The 22,770-nt window shown below is 36.2% G+C and overlaps 5 protein-coding genes across 11 annotated transcripts; 4 read left to right on the top strand and 1 right to left on the bottom strand.

Moving 5' to 3' along the window:
- Positions 1-316: 316 nt before the first annotated feature.
- On the bottom strand, positions 317-3,662 carry LOC101250605 (uncharacterized). Of its 2 annotated transcripts, none has more exons than XM_004241608.5 (4): positions 3,319-3,662; positions 2,087-2,345; positions 1,321-1,515; positions 317-1,068 (listed from the first exon to the last, which is right to left on the bottom strand). In XM_004241608.5, exons 1-4 carry the CDS (start codon positions 3,408-3,410, stop codon positions 673-675), a joined length of 942 nt encoding a protein of 313 aa, XP_004241656.1. In that variant the 5' UTR covers positions 3,411-3,662; the 3' UTR covers positions 317-672. The 2 variants fall into 2 exon arrangements, with proteins under 2 accessions (XP_004241656.1, XP_069155488.1); XM_069299387.1 differs by having other exon boundaries at positions 2,087-2,449; positions 3,319-3,621.
- A 696-nt stretch (positions 3,663-4,358) lies between these two features.
- On the top strand, positions 4,359-7,470 carry LOC101264834 (uncharacterized). Its single transcript, XM_004242145.5, has 4 exons — positions 4,359-5,292; positions 5,438-5,593; positions 6,565-6,819; positions 7,126-7,470. Exons 1-4 carry the CDS (start codon positions 4,441-4,443, stop codon positions 7,258-7,260), a joined length of 1,398 nt encoding a protein of 465 aa, XP_004242193.1. The 5' UTR covers positions 4,359-4,440; the 3' UTR covers positions 7,261-7,470.
- A 1,092-nt stretch (positions 7,471-8,562) lies between these two features.
- Positions 8,563-15,488, top strand: LOC101248785 (calcium-dependent mitochondrial ATP-magnesium/phosphate carrier protein 2). Of its 3 annotated transcripts, none has more exons than XM_004241601.5 (4): positions 8,563-9,215; positions 13,896-14,684; positions 14,778-14,868; positions 14,988-15,488. In XM_004241601.5, exons 1-4 carry the CDS (start codon positions 8,771-8,773, stop codon positions 15,163-15,165), a joined length of 1,503 nt encoding a protein of 500 aa, XP_004241649.1. In that variant the 5' UTR covers positions 8,563-8,770; the 3' UTR covers positions 15,166-15,488. The 3 variants fall into 3 exon arrangements, with proteins under 3 accessions (XP_004241649.1, XP_010322634.1, XP_069155487.1); XM_010324332.4 differs by having other exon boundaries at positions 8,574-9,215; positions 13,882-14,684; XM_069299386.1 differs by having other exon boundaries at positions 8,742-9,821; positions 13,882-14,684.
- Positions 15,489-16,073: 585 nt separating this feature from the next.
- Positions 16,074-17,947, top strand: LOC101252403 (small ribosomal subunit protein eS27z-like). 3 transcript variants are annotated; one of them, XM_004241614.3, is made up of 5 exons: positions 16,074-16,188; positions 17,148-17,192; positions 17,280-17,390; positions 17,494-17,522; positions 17,618-17,947. In XM_004241614.3, exons 2-5 carry the CDS (start codon positions 17,190-17,192, stop codon positions 17,760-17,762), a joined length of 288 nt encoding a protein of 95 aa, XP_004241662.1. In that variant the 5' UTR covers positions 16,074-16,188; positions 17,148-17,189; the 3' UTR covers positions 17,763-17,947. The 3 variants fall into 3 exon arrangements, with proteins under 3 accessions (XP_004241662.1, XP_004241663.2, XP_069155486.1); XM_004241615.5 differs by having other exon boundaries at positions 16,185-16,321; XM_069299385.1 differs by having other exon boundaries at positions 16,185-16,945.
- Positions 17,948-19,242: 1,295 nt separating this feature from the next.
- LOC101247033 (calnexin homolog 1-like) lies at positions 19,243-22,695 on the top strand. Of its 2 annotated transcripts, none has more exons than XM_026031625.2 (7): positions 19,243-19,368; positions 19,480-19,597; positions 19,709-19,778; positions 20,685-21,808; positions 21,906-21,977; positions 22,056-22,175; positions 22,289-22,695. In XM_026031625.2, the coding sequence occupies exons 1-7, from the start codon at positions 19,352-19,354 to the stop codon at positions 22,424-22,426; spliced, it is 1,659 nt and encodes a 552-aa protein (XP_025887410.1). In that variant the 5' UTR covers positions 19,243-19,351; the 3' UTR covers positions 22,427-22,695. The 2 variants fall into 2 exon arrangements, with proteins under 2 accessions (XP_025887410.1, XP_025887411.1); XM_026031626.2 differs by having other exon boundaries at positions 19,249-19,348.
- Positions 22,696-22,770: the final 75 nt, after the last annotated feature.

Below are 22,770 nucleotides of genomic sequence, written 5' to 3'. Positions count from 1 at the left end.
AATGACTGAATTGGTGCAGCAATGATACTCCTAGTTTTCAAAAACTGTCGCACCGAGCAATGATACTCCTAGTTTTCAAAAACTGTCGCACCGAGCTTATCTAGTACAATTTACATATTTTACGTGGTTCACAGGAGCAGGTTTATTCAATGCACAATGGATAGTGATTGTGAATTCTCCTCAGGAAAAAATAAAAATATATATTGGTCAAAGAACTCAAACGTAGAAGGCAGGATGTTATTTCTTTAGGAGTATGTGTGCGGTTCGATTAAGTGATCTTTTAAAACAGCTAATGCTTATAATTAAAGAAGACATATTTTAAGTAGTTAGCTATCCAATATGCTGTAGTATGTATTGCTAATCTGTACTAAAAGTTACAAATGGTACAGGCAAATGATCTTATCTAGGATGTGTCGATGTGATTATTAGAAAACCAGACCACCCTTTCAGGCTTCAGCTCTCCCCAAAGTTAACACATCCTCTAGAGTTTGACGACTAGGTAACAACTTGTACCAATACATATTGTTTCCCATTAACAATATCAATTTTCAGTAGGCTCTTGCTAGCATCTTGTAACATGAGTACTCTAGTTTTTATAAGTACTCGTATCACATTTTCGTTCAAAAGCAAAAGAAACTGGGCTGATTCCTGAATTTGTCTTCAATTCCCACTTTAGAAGTTTATTTCACGCCTCTCAGCAAAAAACTTACCACTCACAATCTGATCTGAGGTAAGAGCAAGCCAGACTGCAGTATCAGCAGCTACTTCAGGAGATGTATGCCCAGCCCAATCAGTCATGGCAGTCTTCACCCAACCTGGGCAATAGCAATTCATATATATCTTATGGCCCTCTGGCTGGTCAGAAAGTATTCTTGCCATTAGCCTGGTGTAAGCATTAGCAGCAAGCTTCGACAATGAGTAGTCTGTGAATACTTGTGGCCATCCCCCAGATTCCCAAGTTCCATTTTTTACTTGTTCCAAAAATGAGTTCACAGTACTATCAATCAGTTCCTCTGATAGAGAATCCACATCCTCCAGTTGTTGTCTCAAGCTGACATTTGCAATTCTCTGGTGGGCATCAAACAGAAGTAGATCATTTTGAGATGTGAAAATAAAAGCTATTTGCATATTAGAGAACTCAAGAAGTTGTTGCTTTTGACAAATAACAAATATCTCCTATGAAGCATTACAAGGGTGCAGTACTGAAAAAAACTTGACTATGAAGTAAAAGAAAAAAAGAAATACTCTTCAGACAAGATGAACAAGGGCAATAAGAGTGAGAAGAAGAATAAGAATGAAAAGGAAGAGTAAGGCACTTACATTCCTTCTGCCGTTAAGTCTCCCCAGTCGTGAGGTCACATTAACAATTCGAGCGCCAAAAGGAGACGGCCTCATTAATGGAATCATAGCTTTAGTCATACTTTTGGTGCCAAAGTAGTTGGTCTGAATAACAGTTTCTGCATATTCCACTGAATTATCTGTGCCGAAATTGAAATTGACTCCTGCATTATTGATCTAAATACTTCCATATCATTAGCTGAAAGGGCCAGATTTGCCAAAACAGTTAACAGACAAAATTGATAACCGCATGAAAGTAAAATAACACCCCCCCACCCCAAACAAAATAAAAGGAAAATGAAAAAATAATAACTAAGAACATAAACTGTGAAGTACAAGAAAAATTAGCACCTGGTAGTAAGCTTTTGTAACCAGTACGGTTTTACACAGTAATGAAGCAAGGATTTCACTAACTGGAGTCAACATATAAAGAAGTAACCACACGAGGAATTAAAGGGATTCAACATATAGTATAAGCATTAAAAAATTTCTATCTAAGCAATGTATTTTGCAGTAAAGGCGGGTCTATTGACATCCCTTTGTACAAGGTGGCTCTGCAACTGGATGTATATGCGACTGGATCAATGCTAGATTACAAACAACACGTCTCAGTCCCAAATAAGTTGGGGTCGGCTATATGAATCCCCATTTCATCATTTAAGCTCATATTGTATCATCATCATAAAGATATCATGGAGTAGATGGACCAATGCTAGATTATATAGAGAAAATAGAGTAGATGGATTACCAGTATATCTAAGCCACCATAGTTTTCCTTTATCCAGTCAGAAAATGTTTCAACTGATACAGGGTCTACAATATCCAATTGATGAAATACCACATTCAAACCTTTTTCTTGCATGATTTTCGTTGCTTCTTCACCAACACGAGTCTCTCGTGATGTAAGAACTACTGTTAAGCCATGTGAGGCCAGTTGGTGAGCAATTTCAAAACCAATTCCTCTGTTTGAACCAGTCACGACAGCGATAGTTTCATTTGACCACCATCTGAAAATCATCTTCCGTCTATAAGTGTAATGCTCAGAATCAACACCGTAAAGTAAACCATAATCAAAACACTTTGGAGCGTAATTATCCAGATCTTCCGATAACTAATAGGAACAATAAGCCAAAAGATTATCAAAACACTTTGGAGCGTCATCTTAGTTAATTACCGAAACTGATTGCCAAGTAATCAAAGAACCAACAATTTTCCAATGATACAGTCATTTTAGGTTATGATTCATAGGAACTCTTATGATATGTTGCATAGACCATAGATGAAGTACAGAGGCAGCTTGGAAGAATGGAAGTAAACCAACTGTACACCAAATCAATAATCTCATATTTCTTCTCTAAATCTGCTATTAAGCTGATTAGACAATCAACGATGTCATTGTTTCCCATTCATTGTTTCCCATCTAACAATACTAGAGTAAACATGCAGAAATTATGCACCAAGCATTTCCGTTTTAGGTTTCTGTTCTCTGAATGGGGTTCTTAAAACACCTCACATCTTTCTAATTTCGTTGTAGCAAAAACATACTTCTAAGAGAACAATATGGTCACACTATTAGAATCCAAACTGCAACATTTGAATTTTGAACTGCAGAGTTGTTTGTCCAATAAGCATAAGAACACATAAACAATCTTCAACCTAAAAACATTTCCTTACATACTAACTACATGCTTTTTGAGTTTGTCATCTTAACTATCATATTCAAGTATGTCAAAATTGAATACACTAGAGACCGTTCCATTATCTACACACAGTTTCCACTCTTGTTGATTTAACTAAAACCCAATGCTAAAGCTACAGGGCAAAATTATACACTTAACAGTTAGACCCTTTGACTTGTCATTTTTCCTCTGAATCAAATGCAGAAACCCTCAATTCAGACACGGATATTTTCGACTCAATTGAGAACAAAATGCAAAACATATCAAGAAAGTTTTTTTTTATGGATCAAAGAACTCTCACCTTTGTTGATCAGAATAAGGAATAGTACGGAGAAGAGAGATCTCTTGGCGTCTCTGCTCTCTTCTCTCTTGCGCCCTCTCCTTTTTACCCATTAATTCTTCGACTAGTAGGGTTTTAAGCTCGAGCTATTCTTCTTCACCTTGTTTCACTACTCATTTCCAGATTTTGTTTTGGTTTCAGAGTTTTAGAGCAAGCAAACCCTCGTATTCATATGAACAAGTTAAATTGTAAAAATAACAATACTATTTTTTTCTTAATTCCTTTGTCTTTTTTTTTCTTTTCTTTTCCATTTTCACACATCTCAAATTGAAAAGTAATTCCATTAGTCATTTAAGTCTTGGAAACCAAGTGACACGTTTATTCCTATCAACACCCAATATTGATGTACAATAGACGGAGTCCAGTTGTCGCTGTCTCTATTCTTCAACTTTCACATACTTTTTCGTTGTAAACAAAAGTTCAAATTTTTACTAGTTAGTTAAAAACTCCTTCATTCCTTTGGTTTTTTTTTTTTTAGCTCTACACAGTAGTACCATATCAGGTGAGTTTATCTTTCATCTCTTTTTTATGTATTTAGTATGGATAAAACGTGCTATAGAGCCAACCTCAAAAGTTAGTTCAAGTATAATATCTCTCCAACCCTCAGAGTTGGAGGGTTGGACATGTGGAGCATGCACTTAATATGAATTCGCTATTCGTAAATCATGAATTGAAATAAGCTCAACTCTGGTATTATTTTATAGATTTGGGCAACTGAGACTCAAATACTATATATTGAAGCCTTTGTGAATAGAGTTACTCGGTATATATAAGTGAGAGATAAAACTCGATACACGTAAAATTAGTTTGAATAACACGGTTTATTAAAAAAAAGTTTTCCATGAAAAGTAAATTTATGAGGAAAAAGTTCTTTTTTAGTACCATTTTGTTTTCTTTATAATCAGTGATAATAAAGTTGATGAATTGAGTTATCTACTAATCTATCTAGGAACTATTGTTGTTAGATGACAAAAGTGCTGAGATCTTTTTAACTCCTCTAAAACTTGACCTATGGATGTTTGACTGGTTGAAAGTGTTATTGCCAGATATATAAACCAGAAGTGAGTTGTTGAAGTGAATAAGATGACATTCGTTTCAAAGTGCAAGTTGCTTGTGCTGGTAGTCCTACTGCTAATAACGATTCGCTTAAGCTTACAAACTCGACTAAGAAATGAAAACAAAGTTAGAACTGCCACTTTCCTATCACCAAAGTTTGTGCTCGAACCTGGATTAGTTGCTAACAAATTTTACAACAACATCGATTTCCCTAATGGCCATATTGCTATCAAAAGTTTTGATGCTGAAGTAGTTGATGAGTCGAGGAACCCTGTCCCCCTTTATGAAACATATCTCCATCATTGGCTTGTGGTAAGATATTATCAACAAAAAGGTATGGAGGTGTCAAAGTACCACGACAATCTGGGGTTCGAACAGTCAGATTATATATTAGTGAGGAACTCAGGGATATGTGATAGGGATCTCTTTCAATATTTTGGCCTTGGGTCTGAAACTCGCAAAACAGTACAATATGTTCCAGACCCTTATGGGATAGAGGTTGGTAATCCTTTAGAAGTACCTCCTGGATATGAAGAGAGATGGTTGCTTAATGTACATGCAATTGAGACACGAGGTTCCGAAGATAGGATGGGATGCACAGAATGCAGGTGTGATCTTTATAATGTTACAAAGGATGAGTATGACCGAGATATAGAACCAAATTACATTGGAGGTTTGAGATGTTGTCATGACGAAACAAGATGCAGAACAAGAGAAGGGTTTCAGGGTGCGAAGAGAAGTTTGTACCTGAAGTACACAATCAAATATGTTGATTGGCATGCCTTCATTAAGCCTGTTAAAATATACATTCTTGATGTCACTGATACATGGAAAAGGCGGAAATCAACAGGACTTATGCCCTCAAGGCATCATTGTCAGGTGATGAACACTTCTAATTTGGTTATTTGCTTTCAATCACTCGATCCCAAACTAGTTGGAATCACCAATATTAAATCCTCTATAGGATATCCAATTAATGCATGAACAAGAGAGTCAATAATTTTGTTGAACTTTCTTGATACAGATTGAATATGAAGTTGAGTCATGTTCTGCTGCTGTTGCTAATAATGGATGCATCCATACAAAAAAGATAAGTGTAACTTTGCCAAATGGTGGAAATGTTATTTATGGAGTTGCTCACCAGCATGCAGGTGGGGTTGGTTCAACCCTCCTTGGAGAGGTACTTTGAGATGTTAACATTTGTTTTTTTGGTCATAGTCATCTCAGAATCTGGTTTATTCCACGACTTTCCACTTTGCTAATTTATTCACTTAGGATGAAGTTTTTCTTGGTGGTACACTTGTAATGTTGATGGACTGTATATTAGAGAGGCTGTTTCTGGTTTACTAACCTGAATACAGGAGATAACAGTTACAGAATATCAACATGTCCTGCTTCAAATGTATTTGAGGTGAGGAAAATAATCAAATTATTGTTCTCAGAGGGGCATTTTCTTCCATCTCTATGGTTTGATCATTCATGCATCGGTACTGTACTTCTTTGGTCTCCTTTTTTCTCTTGATTAAGAAAATGGCATAGGCTTGGCCAAATTTCATCAGACCTAAAAGTCAAGTTCCCTTGTAAACCAGTCTACTTAGAAAGCACCTGAAACGATGCCAATGGGTCGATCTTAAGGCAAAACTGTCAAAAGCATCAAACTTATAGGGACTCATTTTGTTTAATTGCAATTGTTATCTAGATCCTGACAATTGTAGAGTATTCTTTGTTTTCTCTTCAATGTCTGGGAAATCTTAATAGCTATCTTCTTTGGTTAAAATAGTTACTTCATTAAACTTTTTGAAAGTTAGTTAATGTGGTGTCACCGTCTGTGGATTACAAATCCACACTCCCTTTGCGAGTTGATTAGTGGATGCTAGTCCTTGGTCAATCTTTACACGTGAAGCTCTCACAGAGGGTTGGTATTAAGCTAAGCACAGCTTGGTTCCTTCTTTCTCTATGTACTGCATTTATTTGTATCACAATAAAATCCTCAACCAACTTCAGTACTCTGGTTAGTGAATGAGGTGACGATAATGATTTGTCGCATATCTATTTGAAGTTGTCTTGATCTTCATGTGATCGTTTCTGTACGTCAAAGGAATGCAAGGTCTGCTGATTACTGTTTCTTGTTTCTTCACTAAATTGTTTCAGGATGGACGGGTTATATGCTCATCTCTTCCAATCTATGGAGAAGGAAAGGAAGCAGGAAATGAGGCTGGTTATATTGTTGGTATGTCCAGTTGTTATCCCAGACCTGGCTCTGTCAAGATATCCAAGGGAGAAACTCTGACTTTATTATCAAACTATAGCTGTGATCAAAGGCATACAGGAGTTATGGGCCTGTTCTATTTATTGGTTGCTGAAATGTCACGGCAATCTAGCTCTATCCTGCATTCTAAAGACAACGTAAGATCTTGCTTCATGTTCTTCTCTGAAATTCTGAAATCTTTTCAGGTGTTCTGATGTAGTGAACTCTCAATTAGCTGAATATAAATATGGTCCGTGTAGAGAGTTGGTAGGTTAGGAAGGTTTTGAGACGTGGGGCTATAGCTTGTGAGGAAAAAGATGTCCGAGTCACCCCTATAGTTGAAGTGTTCAGATGAAAAAAATTGACAAGCTTAAGTAGCCATCAATGTATTCTGCCTATTCATGTTATTGTTTCAAATGGCCTACCACAAAGGAACCTAAACTTAGTGTTCCTTGTTTCTGCAGATCGGTGATATTGTCATACTACATAATGCTGTTTGGGCATTAGCAGGGTTCGGAATTGCAGCACTTGTTGCTGCAACTGTAACTTACCAACATCAGAGCGAAAGAGAAGAAGGGTGTGAATCGATCCTAATGTGATGTTCTTTCACTTTCAGCCTAATAATGTAGCATGTAATCAACTGTTTCAACTCAAGTTGGTTCTTGGTACATATGCTAACTTTTAGGCAGTTTAATTGTAAATGTTTTAGTCTATGGGGTGCTTTGATACCTTTCTTAGTTTTCTAACTACATGTTGCATATAGTGTATATTATCTCTGATATTTTATTTCTTTCTATACCATTTATTCACTGACATAAATTTTATAATAATAATAATGGGGTCTTCACAATGTATTTTATGGCAAACGTGTGGTCATTACTGGCTCCCTTTATACATTTGGCATAAAAAAGAGCTGAAGTCATCAAAATTGTCGTTGTTCATCCTTTTGCACCCAACAATATTTTATATGCTGTGGCCCAGCTAATAAATATATTAGGGTTATACCATTGATTATAATCAAGAGCAATATGCACCTTCTGCAAGGACAAAAAATCCCATATCTTAGTGACCCAATTTTAGTTAGTACGCATAATTAAGTACTAATGGATTTAATTCATAATAGAAAAATAAGTGGACTTTATTATACTCTATATAAATAAACAATTTGAGATAAATAAAAAATTTGATCACAAGAATTGCAATAATTAATAAGAAATGAATTGTCACAACCACGTCGTCTTTATTTCACCTAAAAACAATAAACACGTGGTTTGAAACCTGACACCCTTCCATTGGTCCACGGTTACTGCGTTTTATTCACGAAACCAAAATTGGCCCTTTCACCTTTTTCTTATTCATTTTCCCTTTTTTTGGAAAATAAAATAAAGCTATTTATTACTTCTTCCATTTTTGATTTGTTAAAAAAATATTATACAAGTAAATAGAAACGGAAAAAATAACACAAACTTATGATCAACTTTTGTCAATTCAACTTTACTCCTAATTATTTTATGATAAAAATTTCAAAAAACGAATTAACTTGTTAATCATCATGGATTCTAAAAGAAAAACATCATCAAGATTTCTCTTCCACACGCTTTTGAATATTATTAAAGCAAGAGACTTTTCAGTTGCTATTTATTGTCTGACATTTCTATTTTAATGTAAATTAAATATTTAATTTTTTTTAAAATTTAATATTTATCGTTACTTGTAATATTATACTGAATATGTTATTGTTAATATTATACTGAATATGTTATTATTGCTGATTTAAAATGTAATGTAATACTAATACCAGTATTTAGTGTTTAGTCTTAATCTTAAATTAGTCACGTAATAAACGATATTAAATTTAGAAACTTCGAATTATGACCCGAATAAAACCGGGTCTATTCATCGGGTCACTCTCAAAGAAGATCCTCCACAAATATTCTCTTCTTCTTCTCCCCTCTTCCAATAATATCAAATCTAATTTCTTCTTTTTCCTCCACTGTAAGGTACCTTCTGTTCAAAGTAGCGTTAGATCTGTGAAGAAAAGATCTATAAATAAAAAATTCAATCGTTTTGCCTATGCTGTGAAGAAATCGGAAGAATCAATTTTCTGGCATGTCAGTGGCTGGAGAGGCCGTAGAGCATGTGAATTTTCCAGCAATGGCAACAAAGGACCGGTCCGGATGTTGTAACCCGGTGAAGAAGGCCGGCCCGGTTTCGTTGGACCATGTGCTATCAGCTTTAGGTGAGACCAAGGAAGAGAGGGAGTCGAGAATCAGAAGCCTGTTTAGTTTCTTCGATTCTGACAATGCGGGGTACTTGGATTATGCGAAAATTGAGAAGGGTTTGTCTGCTATGCAAATTCCAGCGGAGTATAAGTTTGCTAAAGAATTATTGAATGGTTGTGATGCCAATAAGGATGGAAGGGTTGATTATCAGGAGTTTAGGAAATACATGGATGATAAGGAAATGGAGCTGTATAGGATTTTTCAGGATATTGATGTGGAGCATAGTGGATGCATCTTGCCAGAGGAACTATGGGATGCCCTTGTAAATGCTGGTACTTTACTGTTGTTCATTCTCTTAAAATGCTTTACCTTCCTGGTTCCTAGATTAATGGTCAAGTATGAATATGATATTGGCTTTTTGATCACTGGGGGAGTAAGTGGTTTGGATGTACAACACAACTGTCTATTGTGGTTCATAAAAAGAACCTATCTTATTGAAAATTTGCACCGTTGAGGTCCCAGAACTAGTTTGATAAGTCCTGATTATTTGTTCGGATACATCTTTGTAAGTTTGAACCTTAAATGGCTCTGCTATTCAAATTGAGGTTAAGGGATCAGTTGCCAAACTGGACTCAGTTGGAAGTTTGTGTTTAATGTATGCTCTGTTGGGAGCTGTGGAATGAAACCCACAGGAAGAATAACCACAGTTACTTAATTAGTATAAACAAATGAATGAAACCCAGATATACATTGAAAATCCTTCTGAGCTTTGCACTTGTTGCACCAACATTACTGTGTTAGAGAATTATGCACTTGGTAGTCTCAAATATCACAAAGTCATCAATAGATTTACCACCCAAAAGAGGAAATTTTCCTCCTGTACCTGATGCATCAAACTTCCTTTCACCTTACTGCTCTGTGGAACTTCTTTTATTGTGGTACTTTACTTTTCTGCTAAGAAGCTCGCTCTCGGTATTTTCTGCACAATCTTTGTGGAACATCTGAACTTGTCTCCCAGCAGTTGTTCTTGCACCATTGTATATTGCTCAATCATTGAGAAGATATCTCAAGTCATCATATGGGTATATAGGGATCTCAGCATCTTCTATCTATCATAACCTCACCTCATACTTTTACCTCAAATTTATAAAACAGATACTATGAACAGTGACTTTACATGAAGAGTTGATCATAAGTATGAATAATAATGTTAGGTATTATACCCATATGCATAGACAGAATATATATGTATCTTTTCTGTGCTTGTACGTATCAATAACACTTAGATGCTTCAATCCTTATGTGCTAGTTGTTGAAGAATGGAGAGTAAAATGTTCATGATAAACTTGAATTTTAGATTTTGGTTACTCCCTCCGTTTAAAAAAGAATGACCTCCTTTCCTTTTTAGTCTGTTTTAAAAAAAATGACCTCTTTTTTTTTTGTTATAATTTTCCATGTGACATGTTTAAGGCCACAAGATTAAAGGACAATTTGTACATTTGAGATAACTTTAATTTAGGTCCGCATGATCAAAAGTCTTCTTTATTTTCTTAAACTCCGTGCCAAGACAAACTGGGCCATTCTTTGTGAAACGGAGGGAGTATCTTCTTAATAAGCTCCCCATCTGATGAATCTCATGATGGATATTCAAGTATTCTTGTCGAGGAGCTCTGCCTTCATAATGTAGGGTTGGTCTACGTACACACCACCTTTGCCAGGACCCCACATGTGAGATATCACTGGGCGCCTTCTTGTTGTTATGTTCTGGAGCTTTGGAATTGTGGTTGGCATTTTGATGAATTTGCTTTAGAAAAGTAGTGATTGGTTGATCCAAAATCAATATTTAGAATTTTTTCTTTTTGGAGTACTGATCTACTGGTCTGGGTTGGCATTTCTCTGTTTATTATTTGTATTTTGATGAATAGAGTACTTCAATTTCAATAGTATAAATGCTCCAGAAGGGTGCTACCGCAGTTTTACAAAGTTACATGTATATGGAGTCTTACAAATTAATAAAAATCATTAAGTCATTTACATCACCTATGTAAAAAGGTGTTTAAGGTTTTAAGCAACTACGCTTTAAAATCTCTACAACAATCAACAAGTTACTTCCCCTCATAGTATCTCCTGGTTTCCATAAGGACTACATAATGCATAGGAGAGTTATTCCCCTCTGTAGCTTCCATACACCATCTTTTAGCTTTGTCTCAGTGCATGATTGCTATCAGAGGCCACCTCAATCTATTCTTCTCTGCACTGGATCTCTACTCTTCATTTATTCAGTAGATATGAATTGTGTAAGTCATAAGTTCGTCGTGTTAAGGCATTTTCTTTAACTTGTGAGTATCTATTTCTCTCGCAAGATGGTATTTAAAGCCTTTAGTTTTGGAATTGGCATCTTGGTGATGTATATTAGGGCAAGTTATCTGCATAGCATTGAGCTGATATGAGTATGTTATGTTTTGTTACACCTTATCACTGGATCATCCTTAACCCTTGTCACCCCCCTTTTTGTCGTGGGATAAGTAGTCCTGCTTAGCTGACTTGTTACTTTGATACTCATGATTTCAGTTGAAAAAGGTAACACGTGTGTCTGTAAAATCACTTCATAGCAAATTGGTGCATTATGCTATTATAGTTGTTCAATATTTGCTTTAGTGAGCAAGATGTTAATGTTTAACTGTTCACAATAATAGTAGTAGTAGTATTTTGATGCTCTAAGGTGCCACTTCTCTAAGCTCAAATGGTTTTTGATTTGTCTTCAATTTAGCTACAATGGTTTCACCACTTTTGATCTGATTTTGAAGATGCTTTTGCACTTTCTTTTCTGGTGCCTGTGATAAAATAATTTTTCTAGCTCTTTATTTTAGTTCTTAGACTATTTCTCGCGGGACTTCTTCAATTCTTTGATTTAGAAATATGCAGAGTAGATTGTCAAGGCTTATACGGAGCTAAATTACGTGGTTAATAAGTTGGCTGGTTGACGATGATATGGTGCAATAATTCATATTTTTTTTTATGACAAGGGAAACCCTACCCTTTGGGTGCGCACAAGGTAAAACCCCCACTTCTATGCAATAGCTCGCAAACCACATAGGAGAGGTAACCGCACCAGGCAAGCCTGGTGCGACGAGCTCGACCCAGAAGGCAAACTTTTTGCTTTCGCTGGCAAGGGGTTTCGAACTTGAGACTCCAACATGGAAGTCCCAAGCTCAAACCACTGGGCCCCGAAGGGTATAATTCATATTCTTGTAGCTATAGGATGCTTAAGATGGCCATGATGCTCTCTACAAGTTACTCATAGTTGAGGAGAACTGGTTCTTTACACTGAAATTAGTTAACTCTTTCTTTCTCTCTGATCTAGACAAGAATTACATTTAGATGAGTTTGAGTTTACCGTTATGTAATCAAGCTGGGGTCCAGCATAATCAGGTCAAGAGTTGGTGTTTTGAAGCAATTCTGTAAGCGTCAGGGAAACCAATTGTGTATGGATTGTGTGTCTTTTTCTATAAATATGAGCAAAACAACATGACTATCATTTTTCATATCAATTTTGCTTCTTTTGAGTCAGTTTAACTTTAACACTTTTGGAACATGTTCCTAGCGCTTTTTTGGTATAAGTTGGTCCGTGCCCTTCAATATCAGACCTACACTAGTTGGAGTTCTATGACCCCCAGCTTATATATCTTGGGTTATTTGGAATGAAAGAAACAGGAGACATTTCGACGGATTTTTCACTCCAATGTAAGCTTAAGGCTAGTTGTTTGGTTAACCTTTTTAGTTGGGCCAACTTTCCCCTTGTAGATAACTTAGATCACTACCTGGACTTTGTCAGCTCCTTAGCTCTATAAATTTTTTGTTCTTACCGAGCTGACAGATCCCCCCTTTTGTATATTTCCATCTACTGGATGCCTTAATGAAATCTCACTTAATCAAAAAAAAAACTTAATAATTTGTCACTGTTCTCATATACTCAAGATTCTTTTACTCTCATGTTTATTCCAAACTGACTCACAAATCTCTGAACAAACTGACATTTTGATAAATATGGGACTACTGTCAGCGTATCAATAAAGATTGAAACTTATTTCCAACTGGTTGTTTTGCCTACGTCTATACTTTGCTTCAGTTGTTTTTTGAAAATAATGAAAATCTACTTTAGTTTAATTTTGTTTATTTAAAATCTTTTTGGGGCGTTTTAAAAACCTAAGATTATTTCTTAACCAAACAAGATGACCTAAAAAAAATTCAATGCAAACGGGGCTTATGTTCGAATTGTACAGTACGAATTGAGTTGTATGTACATTCATCATTCACTATTACCACCAGGTATGAGCTTCCCAAATAACTGTGGGTAATTGAGATATTTCTCTTGCAAGAAATAAGGTAGGGTGCCTGACAATTAAGTCCTTCAGATGGTGCTTTCCCGTCATAATTATTTTTCTTCTTTCTGTCCATTTAACTTTTTTCTCTGTTTTCCTTTATGCTACAGATTCAGTAATGTTGCTTCATGATAATCAGATATGTGTGTGACACTGTTGACACTTTGTGCTTTAATTAATTTTGTTCTTTTCTAGAATCTGAATATGGGCACTTGAAATAATTATCTGTTCTTTCCTGGTTGCTCTACTCGTTGACTTTGGTAAATTGTTGACACAAACTTTTAGGGCCTTTCAGTTTATTTTGGCTTCCCCATCAAGTATTAAGTTCCCTTGCTCTCCTGGTCCATTTTTCTCTATCTGCAGGAAAAGTACCTTTTTTACAATTTTATGCTTACTAAATAAAGGTGCTAAAATGATGGCCCATTGATGAATTTGCATAACAAATTCAAATTGGATTATCCATTTATTATCTGCATACTAATTTTTCCTCTGTTATTGCTCAATTATTTGCTTTATGATTGCCATCTCTTGGAATCTAATTTCGTTTCTGGCTAGAGGAGTTTTCCATGTTCATTTCCATGTTTTTTAGTTGTCTTCCTCTTATAAGCTAGGGCAGTTTCTTTCTTGCAGGAATAGAATTAGATGATGATGAACTTGCACGATTTGTGGAACACGTGGACAAGGATAACAACGGAATTATCACTTTTGAGGAGTGGAGGGATTTTCTTCTACTCTATCCACATGAGGCCACCATTGAGAATATTTACCAATACTTGGAGAGGGTATGTCTTGTAGATATTGGGGAGCAGACAGTCATACCGGAAGGCATCAGTAAGCATGTTCATGCATCCAAATACCTGATTGCAGGGGGAGTTGCAGGAGCTGCTTCGCGTACTGCCACAGCACCTCTTGATCGCGTTAAGGTCATTTTACAAGTGCAAACAACTCATGCTTCAATTGGTCCTGCAGTCAAAAGCATATGGAAGGAAGGTGGTCTATTGGGGTTTTTCCGTGGCAATGGGCTAAATGTGTTGAAGGTTGCACCAGAAAGTGCAATTAAATTTTACGCATATGAAACCTTGAAAAATGCTATTGGTCGTGCCAGGGGTGTTGAAGATCAGAGAGACATAGGAACTTCTGGGCGTCTTGTGGCTGGTGGAATGGCAGGTGCAATAGCACAAACTGCTATATATCCCATGGATCTTGTTAAAACTCGGTTACAGACTCATTCATGTGAGAGTGGAAGCGTTCCTAGTCTGCGAAAACTATCAAAAGATATTTTTATACAAGAGGGACCTCGGGCATTTTATAGAGGATTGGTACCATCTCTGCTTGGAATCATCCCTTATGCAGGCATTGATTTAGCTGCATATGAAACTTTAAAGGATTTGTCAAAGGTTTACATTCTTCATGATAGTGGTACAGCTTTAACTTGTGCCTTCTCAACTGTTACTACCTATTTTCTCCAAGAAAATGAAAACTAATTTCCTACGAATTGTGCATGTAATGCAGAAGCCGGCCCTCTTGTGCAACTGGGATGTGGGACTATTTCAGGAGCCCTGGGAGCAACATGTGTTTATCCTTTGCAGGTTATTCGGACCAGGTAAACTCTGCAGTTTGATTCTAGTTGCCAACAACTGCCAATTTTTCTATTTGGAAGGTGTAGCTTTCTGGTTTATCATGTGACGTGTCGTTTTTTAACTCAAATTATACTCTTTCTAGAATGCAAGCTGATTCTGCATACCAAGGTATGGCTGATGTGTTCCGAAAAACAGTTCAGCGTGAAGGCTTCAGGGGATTCTACAAAGGACTTTTTCCAAATCTTTTAAAAGTTGTGCCAGCAGCAAGCATAACCTATCTTGTGTACGAATCAATGAAAAAGAGTCTAGATCTTGATTAGCTGACATAGAGTCAGCAGCAGATTTCAGGTTCAAACTGCTGATGAAGATGATGATGATAATGTGACATTAAATAAGATAAATTTAGCTCATTGGTGATATGATTATCAAAATCATACACCTGATTTTTGACTCCCCATTGGTTATCGATATCGGCGGGGTTATAGTTATAGAGTTTTGTTTGTAGATTCAACTGACAAAATGACTACGTTGGCAATTGAGAATAGTCCTCTTTTACAATGTATGTCTGAGTTATAGGAATATCAATTCTACACTTTTTGGCAACTACATGTTAAATGAAAAAAGTGATGTGCTGACTTTTTAAGGTTTTTGCTATATGGATTATATGCAAGTGAGATTCGACTCTTTATGCTCATTGCTCTCTGCACTTACTTTATGCAAATAAAACAATAGTAATAATAATGGTAACTGTAACTCAAGAAAAACTAACCTCAAAAGTAAGTCCAATCATCTATCTAATATATGATCCTAAGACTTAAAATAATCCTTTTTAATATTCTAGTTCTACAAACACGTGTTTATCAACGCATTAATGCTGGTAAATTAAAGACAACAACAAAATGTGCGATTCATAGTCTAGAAAAGGTAGAGTGCACACAGATCTTACCACACTCAGTATAGGTTTTTAATCTCTATAAACGATCTCTCAAATAAACTTTACTCATTTTTTTCTTTTGCATTTTCTCCAAATACGAAAAATAATAATAGATTCATCGTGCTGGTGTATATTTTTGTTGCAGTTTGGATTGGAGAAGAGTTGCATACGTTATAGGAGTCCTTTTCTTTTTTTGGCTTATTTTACTCACTATAATAAATAAATTAATTGAAAAGATTTACTTACTATATTTATATGCCTATTTATATTTTTTATTATTATTATTATTGGGCCGAAAAAATTGAGACTTTCTTTAGAGGCCCAATAGGTGAAAGCTAGTAGAAATAGCCTCTTCTACCTCACATAGGCAAACAAGGAACAGAGCTTAGGGTTTTTTTTTTTATTGGAGGTAACTCTCGTTTTCTGATCATCTCTTAACATTTAGAATTCTTTTTATCTCATACGTTGCATGCATGATCAATAGAGAATATGAATCTACATGTATATTTAAGCCGATTGTGTATAAGGATTACATTGAGTGGGTATGTTGTTGTTTGTTTGTTTAATCTATCAGTGTATTGGTCATTGATCCCTAGGTTTAATTTATGTAAGTGTGTAAGCAGATTACATTTATAATGCACAATATTTTTGGGGAGCCAGTGTATGTTTGTACCTTAGAAAGGTAGTGGAGATTTCCATAATTGTGATAAATTGTTCGAGGGGAAAGAAAAATGTGTATTGAAACCTTGGTGATAAACTGCATTAATGTGCAGAATTAGGTAAATAAGTTTCAGCTTTTATTTTAATAGTCCCTATGAGGACTGAATCTGTTGGTACATATACTCACTTGGGCGTGCCTTACATTGACAATTGAGTATGCATGCCTATAGGATGAAGTGATTAAATGTTCTTACCGGAAGAGTTATATATCCATAATGAGATCTGAAGAATTCATAGTTTTAGGATTGGTGAAGTCAAGGGCTATGTTTCTCGGACTCTTCAAAAATGCCAGCGGGTGCATGTAGATTTGCCAAAATAGTGTATTTTTGGTAGATTTGCCAGCGTGGTGTATTTTTGGTGATTCGTACATGGGTGGCATCAAATGTGAAGAGTCTGTAACTAAGGGCTAGGCGTTCTATTTTATCATGGAATGGGCTAGAATATAGGTAAATTAACGTAAAAGATTCATCGCAGATTCAGGCACATTATTTTTTATGACGAATGTGCTATGTCTTTTGATCGGTTTAGTTTCTCGAAGACATGACTAGCTCATCCCGGCCCCCCTATATTACCTACTGCAATTTCTTTTATGAATGTGTTGGTACGATCTCTTGTTTTTCTTAGTTTCTGCTTTCTTTTGATTGACAGCAATTTGCAACATCCGTGATCATACAAAAGCTTCAAGGCAATATGGTGAGTGACCACTTGAAATTCTTCAATATTTTGACATTGGTTTAGTTGGCAATTGTGGTTTAATGTTCTTTCCTGTGGCTCGATCAGGGTATTCCAAAGATTTCAAATGACACTGACTTGCTTCACCCTCCTGCTGAGCTTGAGAAGCAAAAGCACAAGCTTAAGCGTTTGGTCCAATCACCTAATTCTACTTTTCTGGTAATCTACTATCAATCATTGATATTTTAGATTTCCTTGTATATATGTATATACAGTATATGATTCCTTGCCTTGCTTGTGTAACGTTTATATACTGTTGCAGGATGTCAAATGCCAAGGCTGCTTCCAAATGTAAGTAACTGAAAAAACAGTGGTTAATGTCGTTGTTTTTACAAGTGTGTCACTTGTTAGTTATGTACTAATAATTTTGTCTTAATTCCTTACAGAACAACAATTTTCAGCCACTCGCAAACCGTGGTTACATGCCCCAATTGCCAGCAAGTGCTATGCCAGCCAACCGGTGGCCGTGCAAAACTTACTGAAGGATGCTCTTTTAGGGTTAAAGAGAAGGATATGATGGTCTTGGGTTGATACTTGCTAGAGGTGCTTTTAAGCTATGATATATTTTACATTAGGTTTTTGAGGAATGAGTCGGTTAAGAAAACTTTTCATTTACTCAGTACTTCTTTTGTGGCATTCTGACTATAATATTGTCCATCTTGTTAGTTTTGACACATTTTTGAAGTAATTAATCTTCTACTCCATATTTGCTTGTGCATTCATGTGTTGGTTTTGATGTTTAATGCTAGAACTGCATCTTATTCTGATTTTTTTTATTTACATGGCACTTAGTTTCATTGTGTAAACATGCTTTGAGTCTCTCTTGTAAGATTCAAACACATACTTTATAACTTTGCTGGTGAAGACTAAAGTGTGGCAAGAAAGTAGTGGAATTGGGGAGAACAGGATGATAGCATACGCGGGTAACACGAATCATTGTATTAAAAGAGAATTTCAACCCAAAACAAGCATACATTACATATAAAGTGGAACTTCAAAAACATTAACCCAAAACACAACAAAGGAAAAAAGAAAGATCTGGAAGAAAGGCATAACCTTCCCTTTGCCTCAATGACTTGCCTGTGAGTCCTTGACATCCACTTAGATTAGATGCATCAGAGGGGTACTTGCGTTGATTGTCATCCTTGGTTTTGTCATACTCTTCTTTCTCTTCTTCCTCCACATTTTTTTTGTGTCTTAAGTTGAGATGATGGTTTCTTTTGGGCTCAAGAGTCTATATATATTTATAGTGGGAAGCCAAGACTTCCTCTCCATGATAGAGAAAAGTCAATTCTAGAAAGGTCACTCTACTAGCATTATTATGTTTATATATATTGGGTCGTCCTATTCATCCACCACATGAAACACAATGTTTGTTGTCTCTTTCAGTCATATGTTTATGAGATTTTATTTACTTAAAAGACAAAAGAAATCTATTCACTCTCCATGTGGAGAAAAAGCAAAAGATTAAAGAAAATACCATTTGGGATTTGGGGGGGTCAAAGTTAGCTGACAGGTGGAGAGAAGTGGAATGTGCAGGTGCAAGTTAAAAGAAAATGTTGAAGGGGAAAACAGTTGTTGCAACTTAGCACTTAGCAGCCTTTACAAAAGTAGTTTATATATTTATTAACATAAATAGGTGTTTGCATAAGGTTTTGCTTATCAATTCTGCTTAAAATTTAAATCATGATTTCTAACTTCAAATTTTATTAGGATTTCAAATTGTGACTCAAATTTTTTTGTTTTTCAGAATGTAAAATTGATCCATTAGTTTTAAACGACTCTTCACTTTAAATTTTTCAGGAAAAAATTGTTACATTTATTTACAAAAGAAACATCAATGTATGTAATTTAATAATGTATTCTATGATTGTATAAGGTGAAATTTGAACCAAATGAAAATGATGTGTCTGTTTTCCTAATATCATGACATAAACTTTCGATGAAATTACAAAATAAAACATTATATATAGTTGATCGAAATAATGAAAAAAAATTTGAGCCACCAAATTGAAGTGTACACACAACTATACCCGTCGTAGATCCAACTTCCCCTGCGGGTGTTCGTTGAAGTCGCGGCTACCAACGTGGCATATATTCATTGGTCCACTTCACGAGTTATGAACTACCCGAACTGGTCGCCACATTTATTTATACTCTGAAATTCTCCTCCCCGCAAATTTCACTCTGTTTTCTCCTCTTCTTCTATACCCACTCAGATCTCTGCTATTTTTTCTTTTAATTTCAGTGAGTATTACATTCCATATTTGATTATGGAAGAGCGGAATCGGAGAATGTGGACGCAATATGCATTGTTATTATTGGCCGGTTGCTTCGTTTCTCAACTCTATGCTTCTTCGGATGTGGTAAGATGTATATCTCTAATTGCATGTCTGATCGTGTTTGTTTTTGCAAATACTGTGTCTACTGGATCATGTTAATGGTGCGTTGGCTGAGAATTCGTGGTTTGATTGTAGAAATTTTACGAGTCGTTCGATGAGACATTTGATGGGCGTTGGATTGTGTCTCAGAAAGAGGAGTTTAATGGTAAGTTTTTCTCTGGATCTGTTATAAGTATTCCGTCGGAATTTGACAGATCATAATAGTTGAAACTTGAAAAGTTGATTCTTTTTAGAAAAAATTATGCCGAAGTTTAAAATTTGGATGTTGAGTTTCGATGATTAGGGAAGTGTGTATATACAAAAGAAGCAGTCATCCATAATGCAACATAAAATGAGATCAATTGGTGTTCTTCTTTCCTTTTTTTTCTGTTTAAAATTGCATATTAATTTTGAATTTTGACGGATGAATGAGGGTGACGAGGTTCATTTCATCTGTTTATGTTCTTCTCTTTGACTGTTAATTCTTATACTATATTGGTATATGCTCGTTGTTCCTACTATGATCCGCGAATATCTTTCAGATTCATGTCATCATTCATTGATTTGTAAGGAAATTAAACAGCAACTCTATGGATATGCATCATTTTTAGCCTTGACTGAGGGTGGAGGTAGTGAAGAAAAAACCAAAATATCAAATAGAAACTTAAAGAGTTATGCTGATTGATGTGTTCAATGCTTACAAAACTTAAAGAGTTATATCATTATTCAAATACATTAATTTTTCAAAAGTGTACTGTATATTTGCCACCCCACCAAATAATGAACCTGGAGTTTATGCTGCAAAACTCTGTTCCCAGTGACAGATAAGGCTCAAAATCCATTTGTTTCGAAGCAATATAGAATTCCTTGCTTGTCTGTCATATTAGCCAGTCTTAGATATTTGTGCGATATCTTTATGTCTATAATGCTAACTCAATTTTAATTCATAATAAATTTCTCACCATCGAGTGTGCCTTATAACATTGTGTAATGTCTTTATTTCTATAATGCTGAGTCGATCTTTGATTGTTAAAGTTTCAAGTGTTCATATGGAGTTCAAATTGTGTCTCAGGTGTGTGGAAACATGCCAAGAGTGAGGGACATGATGACCATGGGCTTCTTGTGAGTGAGAAGGCAAAAAAATATGCTATTGTCAAGGAGCTTGACAATGTTGTCAGCCTCAATGATGGAACTATGGTTCTTCAATATGAAGTTCGCCTCCAGGAAGGACTTGAATGTGGTGGTGCTTATCTTAAATACCTCCGCCCCCAGGAGGCAGGGTGGATTCCCAAGGAATTCAGCAATGAATCTCCCTATACTATAATGTTTGGACCAGATAGATGTGGAGCCACAGACAAAATTCATTTCATCTTGAAACATAAGAATCCTAAGAGCGGGGAGTACATTGAACACCACCTTAAGTTTCCACCATCTGTACCTTCTGACAAACTAACCCATGTTTACACTGCGGTGTTGAAACCCAACAATGAGTTGTTAATCTTAGTTGATGGGGAACAGAAGAAGAAGGCTGACTTACTCTCAGATTATGATATGGAGCCACCTCTTATTCCAGCAGAGACCATTCCAGACCCAGATGATAAGAAGCCTGAGGACTGGGATGAGAGGGAAAAAATTCCAGATCCAGATGCTACGAAACCAGATGATTGGGATGAGGATGCACCAATGGAGATTGAAGATGAGGATGCTGAGAAGCCTGAGGGATGGTTGGATGACGAGCCTGAAGAGATCGATGATCCTGAGGCAACAAAGCCTGAAGATTGGGTTGACGATGAAGATGGTGAATGGGAGGCTCCCAAAATTGACAACCCAAAATGTGAAGAAGTCCCTGGGTGTGGGGAGTGGACAAGACCAATGAAGAGAAATCCAGCATACAATGGAAAATGGTATGCTCCACTGATTGAGAATCCCAATTACAAGGGTGTTTGGAAGCCAAGAGATATTCCAAATCCCAACTACTTCAAACTCGACAGGCCCAATTTCGAGCCTATTGCAGCAATTGGCATTGAAATCTGGACAATGCAAGATGGTATATTATTTGACAATATCTTGATAGCAAGTGATGAGAAAGTTGCAGAATCATACAGGATGACTGCATGGAAGCCCAAGTTTGACATAGAGAAAGAGAAACAAAAGGCCGAGGAAGCAGCAAGCGCTGGTGGGCTGAAAGGATTTCAGGTAGTTGTTTACACTTTCTTCAAGATACAACCCATTGTTCTTGATTTTTCTTTTCATTCCATCACTTGATCTGAAATCTATTTGGAACACTTGGCAGAAAATGGTACTTGATCTCCTCTACAAGGTGGCTGACATTCCCTTCTTGGGCGAACACAGGTCCAAAGTATTGGTGAGTGTGACCTGGTGTTTTGACATTGCATGTTGTTACATTTTTGTACGCATGACTAATACATAACTTGTCTTGTAGGATCTTCTTGAGAAGGCTGAGAAACAGCCCAATCTCACAGTTGGTGCTGTCATTTCAATCATAATTATCATTTTCACAGTTTTCTTGAAGCTCATCTTTGGTGGGACACAGCAGCAACCCGTAAGTCTGAACTCAGCCTCAGCCCCCCACAAAGAAATAGGAAACAAATGAAACTTGTGTCGAGTCTGTTGAGTATGTATGTTTGATAAAAGAACCACTTGTTGCTTTTGCAGGTAAAAGCTACTGGAAAGGCTAAGAAAACTGACGGTGCAGAGACATCAAGTTCAAACAAGGAAGGATCCACGCAGAAGAAAGAAGACCAGAATGAGGACGCCGCTGCTCCTCGTAGGAGGACTAGACGTGAAAATTAGAGATGCTGAAACAGAGAACTGTTTCTGCTAGAAGGACTTAGATATTTGAGTTAGGTGTTATGCTCTTCTTTTGTTTCCCTTTACTACTGTTTTATTTTCTCATCCCTTCTTGCCTTGTGGCCAGCCGAGCAAACATTTCGCCAATTTTTGGGATTTTTCCTCTTTTAACAAGAAAAATGTATTGACAATGTAGATTTAGACAGATCCATATAGTTTAGGTGTTCTTTCATAGTTCCTGAACTAAAAGTCTTGATAAAGTTGCTTATATAGCTCCTGGATGCCTTTAGCTTATCAATCATACAACTACTGTTCTTGATCCTTTCTTCAATTTGAAACGTCAACCC

The sequence above is a fragment of the Solanum lycopersicum genome, chromosome 6, assembly GCF_036512215.1.
Source record: "Solanum lycopersicum chromosome 6, SLM_r2.1".
NCBI lineage: Eukaryota > Viridiplantae > Streptophyta > Magnoliopsida > Solanales > Solanaceae > Solanum > Solanum lycopersicum.
The sequence above is the reverse complement of the archived record's forward strand: the minus strand, read 5'-3'. Positions and strand labels throughout refer to the sequence as shown.